Source organism: Dendropsophus ebraccatus, chromosome 1, assembly GCF_027789765.1.
Source record: "Dendropsophus ebraccatus isolate aDenEbr1 chromosome 1, aDenEbr1.pat, whole genome shotgun sequence".
NCBI lineage: Eukaryota > Metazoa > Chordata > Amphibia > Anura > Hylidae > Dendropsophus > Dendropsophus ebraccatus.
Genome location: NC_091454.1, coordinates 227,574,969 through 227,583,905, shown reverse-complemented (window position 1 = coordinate 227,583,905; position 8,937 = coordinate 227,574,969). Strand labels below are relative to the sequence as shown.

Sequence of the window (8,937 nt, the reverse complement as noted above, 5' to 3'; positions counted from 1 at the left end):
AGTGTGAACATAGCCTAAGGATGCACTTAACCCCTAGACCACCCTTGGCTTACCTGTATGCCCTGGCCACCTGTCACCAGACGACCCTGAGCAAACAGGTATGTCCTGGGTGTATATCCCGCTATGAAGTGCGCTCCAAAGCAGAGCATGCTTCATAGCAGGTGGGGGCTGGGCCCTCACTGTTAATGAACAGTTAAACCCTTGACCGCTTAAGTGATTGTGGCGTTTAGGTGTAAGTGACAGGAGCAGTTCCTGTCACTTTCCGATCATGTGTTAGACCACCAGAGGTCTCCTACGTTCCTCCGTGCGGTCCAATCAGGCCACAAAAAGACTCACTGAGCAGAGCGACGATAACACTAATCAATGCTATACCTATGTCGTAGCAATGGTCAGTGTATGCAGTCTAATGATTGCATGTAAAAGTCCCCAAGGGGGACTTAAAATGTGCAAATAAAAAATACCCCAAAGCCCCTCCCCCAACAAAAATTTAAATCACCCCCTTACCATAATATAAATTAAACATACAAAAATAATTAAATAAATAAACATTTTATATCTTGTATTGTGCGTAATTGTCCGATCTATTAAACTATAACAATTGTCATCCTGTACCGCAAATAGCGTGAATGAAAAGAGGAAAAAAAGCGGGAGAATTGCTGACTTTCGGTTAAAAAATAATAATAAGAAAAAGGGATCAAAACATTGGACTGCCCTATAGAATAATGGTATCATGTCATGGAGTGTGTGAGTGTTTGTGTGTGTTAGTGGAATGTGTGTGCTAACAGAGTGTATGTGTGTTAGTGCTCATGTGTGGCTGAGGTAGGACAACAACCTCCAGCATGCTCCTGTGTAGGTGTGGTAGAACTACAGATCCCAGCATGCTCCTGTGTAGGTGTGGTAATTCCCTGGATCTGATCTTCTTCCGCCACTGTTCTGTTTCTAACTTTTCTAACGATCCATCTGAGCTATCAGACCACAACCTTCTCTCTTTCTCCATTACCAACATCTGCCCCCCTCCTGACACTCCTACCCCATACATATACAGAAATCTACGTGGTATTAACACTCCGCAACTCATAGACTCCCTACAATCCTCCCTGTCCCCAATCTCATCCCTCACCTGCCCAAACACGGCCACACAACACTACAACACCCTGAAAACTACCCTTTACTCTGTAGCTCCCCCTACTCTCCGCACACCCCGCCACAGATGCCAGCAGCCCTGGCACACCCTGGAAACTCGCTTTCTTCGACGGTGATCTAGGGCGGCTGAATGTCTGTGGAGGAAATCTAGAACCTCAGCAGATTTCATTCATTACAAATTCTCTCTCAAATCTTACTACTCTGCCCTTCACCTCGCCAAACAGGCTTACTTTACCTCTCTCATCTCTTCCCTCTCCAACAATCCAAAACGCCTCTTCAACACCTTTAACTCTCTTCTTAAGCCCAAAGTTTAGACACCCATCACTGACCTCTGCGCTGAAGACCTGGCCTCCTTTTTCAAAACCAAAATTGACACTCTCCGCTCTGATATCACCTTCCAGCCCCAAAGTCCCATAGCTCCTATTACTTCTCCCATAGGTCCCCTTCCCTCTCCCCCTTCGCTCTCAGCCTTTGACCCAGTGACAGAGGAAGAAGTCTCCAAGCTCCTCTCCTCCTCTCGTCCCACTACCTGCCCTAGTGACCCTATTCCCTCGCACCTCCTCCAGTCCCTCTCTCCTGCTGTCACTACTTACCTCACTAAAATATTCAACCTCTCCCTCTCCTCTGCGATCTTTCTCTCCTCATTCAAACACTCTATTATAACCCCACTGCTGAAATAACCTTCTCTAGACCCATCTTGTGCAGCCAACTATCGGCCTGTCTCCAATCTCCCCTTCATCTCCAAACTCCTAGAACATCTTGTCCATTCTCACCGTACCCGCTATCTCTCTGACAACTCTCTCTCGACCCTCTACAATCTGGCTTCCGATCCCTTCACTCCACTAAAACTGTTCTCACTAAGGTGTCAAACGACCTCCTGAAGGCCAAGTCACAAGGAAACTATTCTTTGCTGATTCTCCTGGATCTCTCAGCAGTGTTTGACACTGTGGACCACCAGCTCCTCCTCTCCACACTCAGCTCTCTTGGCCTCAAGGACTCTCTTGGTTCTCTTCCTACCTCTCTGACCGCTCTTTCAGCGTATCCTTCTCTGGCTCTACTTCCTGTCCCCTACCTCTTACTGTTGGAGTTCTCCAGGGGTCAGTCCTGGGTCCCCTCTTCTTCTCCCTCTATACAGCCCCCATCAGACAGACCATCAGCAGGTTTGGTTTTCAATACCATCTTTATGCTTATGACACCCAGCTATACACCTCCTCCCGTGACATCTCCCCTGCCTTACTAAGGATGAATTTTAATGGTCTCATAAACAACGCGTTTCAAGGCATAAATTGCCCCTTTGTCAAGTAGGATGTCTCTCCTACTTGACAAAGGGGCAATTTATGCCTCGAAACGCGTTGTTTATGAGATACAGGTGTTGTGTTCTTAGCACAACACCATCAGGTGACCAGTTTTATTATCAGCTTGTTCGATCTACAATCTGTTGTTTACGTTATCACTCTATGGCGCCCTTTCCACTTTTTTAGCCCTTCTCTAACACCATGACCTCTCTATTTCTCAAACTTAATCTCTCTAAGGGTGCCTTCACACCTACCGACTCGCAGCGTTAATAACGCTGCAAGTCGGCTAGGTCCTGGCAGATCACTGTCAGTACATACACGCAGCGGTCTGAACGACCGCTGCGTGTATGTAAATCTGCTGGCTGCTTAACCCCTTCTGATGCCGGCCGCCTCCCACTCCACTCTGTATACATACCTCCTCGCTCCACGGGGTCCCGGCGTCCTGCTCTCGCGCCCGGCCAATCAGTGCTTTGCCCTGCCGCAGCCACTGATTGGCCGGGCGGGAGAGCAGGACGCCGGGACCCCGTGGAGCGAGGAGGTAATGTATACAGAGCTGAGCGGGAGGCGGCCGGCCAGCATCAGAAGGGGTTAAGCAGCCGTCAGATTTACATACACGCAGCGGTCATTCAGACCGTTGCGTGTATGTACTGACAGTGATCTGCCAGGACCTAGCCGACTTGCAGCGTTATTAACGCTGCGAGTCGGTAGGTGTGAAGGCACCCTAAAACTGAACTTCTGTTATTTCCTCCCTCTAACAAACCTAAACCCGACATCTACCTCTCAGTCTGTGGTCATAGTACAACTCCTGTGCATCAGGCTCAAGTCTGGGGGTTATGCTAGACTCTGATCTATCCTTCACTCCCTATATCCAAGCTCTTACACGCTCCTGTCATCTTCATCTCAAAAACATCTCCAGAATCCGCCCATTTCTCACCACTGACACCGCTCAGACTCTGACTGTCGCCCAGATTCATTCCCGTCTTGACTACTGTAACTCCCTACTAATCGGTCTTCCTTTCTCCAAGCTCTCCCCTCTCCAGTCTATCCTAAACGCAGCAGCCAGGCTTATCTTCCTCTCCAGCCACTATACCGATGTCTCCCCTCTGTGCCAGTCACTGCACTGGTTACCCATTAAATCCAGAATCCACTTTAAGCTCCTCACCCTCACCCATAAAGCTCTCCACAACTCTGCCCCTCCATACATCTCCTCCCTCATCTCAACAACTCTGCCCTCCATACATCTCCTCCCTCATCTCCACAACTCTGCCCCTCCATACATCTCCTCCCTCATCTCCACCTATCATCCTTCCCGTGCTCTACGCTCTGCAAATGATCTAACCTTAACATCTTCCATAATCAGAACCTCTCATTCCCGCCTCCAAGACTTCTCTCGTGCTGCACCAGTTCTCTGGAATACCCTACCTAAAGACATCAGACTCATACCCAATATTCACAGTTTCAAGCGTGCCCTGAAGACTCATCTCTTCAGGCTCGCCTATAACGTTCCCTAAATTTGTTTCCCCCTTCTGTTTCCCTCGCTCTATCTCTGATGGTTCCTGCACTCTATGGGGGAGATTTATCAACGGGTGTAAAATTTAGACTGGTGCAAACTGCCCACTGCAACCAATCACAGCTCAGCTTCCAGCTCTGGTGAAAGGAAAGAGGAGCTGTGATTGGTTGCTGTGGCCAGTTTGCACCAGTCTAAATTTTACACCCTTTGATGAATCTCCCCCTATATGTTTACTTGGAATATGATTTTGGCATTGTTACTGGCTCATCCAGTATTTCTAACTATGTACAATGGCTGGACCATGGACAAATAAAGCACTTATGCCTGGTGTCAACCCAAGTTGTTAGTCTGTAAGCTCCAACGAGCAAGTCTCGTTTATACTTTGTATTTTTTATGTTTTATATTTGTCGTTTTTAAGAAATTTACATTTAAACACCCCTAATTTCCCATAGAAAATAATGGCCCATTGAAAATAATGGCCACACTCTAACCGCTAACAGCCAATCACAGCACATATGCAAATAGCTGAAATATAGCAGCCAATAGAAATTCTAAGGTCTTGTCAGTCAATGTAGCACACCATCCACAGTCACATGTCCACTATTAGCCAATAGAAGATGTAATATACGGAAAGTCATTAACGATTTTGTCTCACTGACATGAGTAAGGTTGTCATGGTAACCGAGCAATGATCTTTACCATTATAAGTAGCAGAGTTCAGTCAGTAAAGTAGCAGAGCTGAGCCAGCCATGTAGCAGGGACGTACAGCACCGAAGTCGCTCTAAAAGGGACGGTACCCAAGCCGCACTTAAAGGGATGGTACTCAATTTGCTCTTAAAGGGACGGTACCCAAGTCGCTCTTAACCAATTAGTGACCGCCACACGTCTTTTCACGGCGGCCACTAATGGGCTTTATTCTGACGCATACGCCTTTTAATGGCAGCTGCATCGGACAGTTGATGCCCCCCTGAAACTGTCCAGAGCAGAGGATTCTCCGCTCCGGGCAGTTTAACCCGTTAAATGCCGCTGTCAAAACATGACAGCGGCATCTAACGGGTTCCAACGGGGCATACTCACGTGATCGTGATGTGCCGCGGCGCCGTCCGGTCCCCCGATGGTCTCCATGGTGATCCCAGGGGCCTAATGAAGGCCCCCGGGCTCACCATAGATATGCCGCTGCTCGACCATACAGAGGTATGGCCGAGCAGATTGCCTGTCAGCATGTAGCTAACACACACACACACAATACACTGCATTACATCAGTAATTGTATCAATGATCAATGATAAGTAATACACTAGTGTACAGTAATGTACACTAGTGTAAAAGTAAAAAAAAAAAAAAGTGCAACAAACACACAACACCCCCCCCCCCCCCCTTATAAAAATGCATTACATTCCCCATACACAAACTCGAACGCTAACTAGAACAAACATTAAAATATTCGGTTTGAGAAAATCGAGATGTTCGACTCGAACAGTTCGATCAACACTAGTAATAAATTATGAAGTGTTTCCTGTACGGATTTCTTAATATCTTTATTCCTCAGACTATATATAATGGGGTTGATCAGAGGAGTAAACACAGTATATAGCAGGGAGAGGATTTTACTTATGGTGACAGTTCTGCCTTTTGTTGGGAAAACATAAGCACCAAACAGCGTCCAGTAGAAGATGGAGACCACAATGAGGTGGGAGCTACAGGTGGAGAAGGCTTTCTGTCTACCGGTACTGGATGGGATCCTTAAAATTGATGAAATAATACAAGTATAAGATACTACAATGATCGTGGTTGGGAGGACTACAGTTGGTATGCCCAAAACATAAATTTCCAAGTAAATGATGAAGATGTCAGAACAGGAAAGTTCTAGTAAGGGAACCAGGTCACAGAATAAATGGTCAATGATATTAGATCCACAGTACTTTAGTGTGGAGAGTGTTAGGGTGACAACACAAGAAATGGAACTATCCAACAACCAACACATGGCGGCCAATTTAGCACAAGAGTCGTTTGTCATAATGGAGACGTATAGAAGCGGAGTACAGATGGCCACATATCTGTCATAAGACATTAAAGCCAGGAGAAGACATTCAGAAGCTTCTGAGGCACAGAAGAAATAAAACTGAGTGATACAACTAATAAAAGTCATGGTCGCCCCATTATTCAGTAGGATGTGGAAAAGGTTGGGGACAATATCTGTGGATAATAATATATCACTGATGGAGAGCTGTGAGATGAAGAAGTACATTGGGGTGTGGAGGATCTTGGTGATAGACACCAGCAATACTATTAGAACATTCCCCCATATAGTGGCACCAAAAACAAGAAGGAAAAGAAGGAATAGAACTTTTCTTAAAAGTTGACAGCTTTGAAATCCTAAGATGAAAAACTCTGTAACCTCGGTCAGATTTGTCTGCGGGAAGAATAAGGAGGTAACGTAAATGTTATGATTGTTGTGGATGTCACAGTGTCATGGGTTATAGAGTTAGCTCCCAATGATGGCGTTCTGCTGTGTCCACAGGATATGGACAAGTCAACTGTATATCAGCCTAAACCTTTCACACTTCTAAGCGTTCATGGAGAGTGAGGACACTACATTTGTCTTATAGCCCAGATAAAGGTATATTATAAAAAGTGAACAATAAGGCCTCATACACATGTCTGTTACATGTATCCAAATTTCTTATCAGGAAATCTGGATACATTTCTGGACGGATAGGCTTCTATTTGATAGGAAATTCAGTATTCTTCTTGAAGTGGGTCAGTCCCGGTAGATCTTGTCCTTTTTTCATCCACAATTACTGGAAAATTTGGGGGTCGTCTTATACGTCGGAAAATATGGTAAATAACTATATTTAAAATTTCCATTTCATAATTACATTTTTATTTTAAAATTAATTATATTAACTTTTTTTAATTATTTTATTAATTTTAAGTTTGAAGAACATACAGGAATTTGAAAGGGAACACATAAAGTAGCACAGAAAATATGCCCCCGTTTTATTGTTCCACATAATAAAACAATAGACACCCACAACAGACCTCCTAGTTTTTTTTTTTATTATTAATATTTTATTTGGAAGTGCCCTTGGTTTGAGAGGTCTGTACATATGGTAAGAGGTTGACATAGAAATCAGAATTTAAAATCAAGAACAGACCACACGGTTAAAGTAAATGACCGGCTATCACATAAGGAGAGAAGCCCCTGCCCACGAGGGCTTACAATCTACAAGGTGAGGGGAGGACACAGTAGGTGAGGGGAGCAGCTGGTCACCACCGGGTGTAGAGGGAGTTATTGTCCCAATAATTAATAATGACCCCAGACCAGATACCCAGTATATATATATATATATATATATATATATATATATATATATATATATATATATAGAACTTACAACAGATCCCCTCAATATACATTCTCAAGAGCCCCCAAACTAGTAAAGACCCCAGACCAGACCCATATATAAATGCAGAACCAACAGACCAATATACAATCTCAAGATCGCTTGAACTAATACAGACAACCAGACCAGACTCCATTATAATTTAGACCACAGACTTTATCCAAATAAACACCCAAGGATAGACTCCCTTTAAATACAAACCCATACTCTACTTCTATGTGCTGTCACAGACAATATATTCAGGGCTGGTATCAGGTCTGTAACATTGTCTAGAAGTAAAAAGGAGTGCAGGAATAGGGGGAGGCGAGTATTGCATAGGAGAGATCCCCTTTTTCCATGAGTTTTTTAAGACATTCTGGCATCCCCACCAGTACTCTAAATGAATGGGTTATAGCACTGATTGGAGGTGAGAAAACTGATTTAGAACAAAGGAAATTAAGTCAGAATTTCCCAAACATTTATATATTTTCCAAAGTTGAAGGAGAAGTGCAGGCAGTATCACTTTTTCAAAATGCCCGGGGAGGGGATAGGTTAAAAAAAAAAAACACCCACTTACCTCTCTAGCTCCCAAGCTGGTGCCTGCATTCAGGCACTCCTGTCCCCGGGCACTTCTTCCTCTAGATACGGGAATATGGATGTGATACGGTCTTGCAGTGTAACGTCCCAAGACCTGTCTCTGGACCAGGACCAGGACCAGACCGGAACGGTGGAAAACAGGTTAAGAGAGGACACTGGTATTTGTTTTTTGTCTCAATGTTAATGAGTAGACATGACCTTATACTGATGATATGTTCAGATTACACTCACCGGCCACTTTATTAGGTACACCATGCTAGTAACGGGTGGTCTTCTGCTGCTGTAGCCCATCTGCCTCAAAGTTCGGCGTACTGTGCCTTCAGAGATGCTCTTCTGCCTACCTTGGTTGTAACGGTTGGCTATTTGAGTCACTGTTGCCTTTCTATCAGCTCGAACCAGTCTGCCCATTCTCCTCTGACCTCTGGCATCAACAAGGCATTTCCGCCCACAGAACTGCCGCTCACTGGATGTTTTTTCTTTTTCGGACCATTCTCTGTAAACCCTAGAGATGGTTGTGCGTGAAAATCCCAGTAGATCAGCAGTTTCTGAAATACTCAGACCAGCCCTTCTGGCACCAACAACCATGCCACGTTCAAAGGCCTCACATCACCTTTCTTCCCCATACTGATGCTCGGTTTGAACTGCAGGAGATTGTCTTGACCATGTCTACATGCCTAAATGCACTGAGTTGCCGCCATGTGATTGGCTGATTAGAAATTAAGTGGTAACGTGAAGTTGGACAGGTGTACCTAATAAAGTGGCCGGTGAGTGTATGTAATCTACTTATTTCCTAAGTACAGGTAAAAAAACAGTGTTTAGAATATGAGATCGCTTAGAATAACGTAGTGAACCTTACCACAATCATTAAGGTCTCTTCCTCATCATATAAACACATTTCTGTAAGATTAATTAGTGATGGTTAAAATGGCGCATTACAGAGGACAGCATAGTGATGTAATACCATAACAACATTGTATTGTAAGTGGAGAATACAATGCAAGTCTAT

At 44.5% G+C, this 8,937-nt stretch overlaps 1 protein-coding gene across 1 annotated transcript; it reads right to left on the bottom strand.

Annotated features, from left to right (window-relative positions):
• Positions 1-5,383: 5,383 nt before the first annotated feature.
• Positions 5,384-8,826, bottom strand: LOC138786007 (olfactory receptor 1J2-like). The gene is made up of 2 exons (XM_069962603.1): positions 8,788-8,826; positions 5,384-6,361 (listed from the first exon to the last, which is right to left on the bottom strand). Exons 1-2 carry the CDS (start codon positions 8,824-8,826, stop codon positions 5,384-5,386), a joined length of 1,017 nt encoding a protein of 338 aa, XP_069818704.1.
• Between the last annotated feature and the right edge of the window lie 111 nt (positions 8,827-8,937).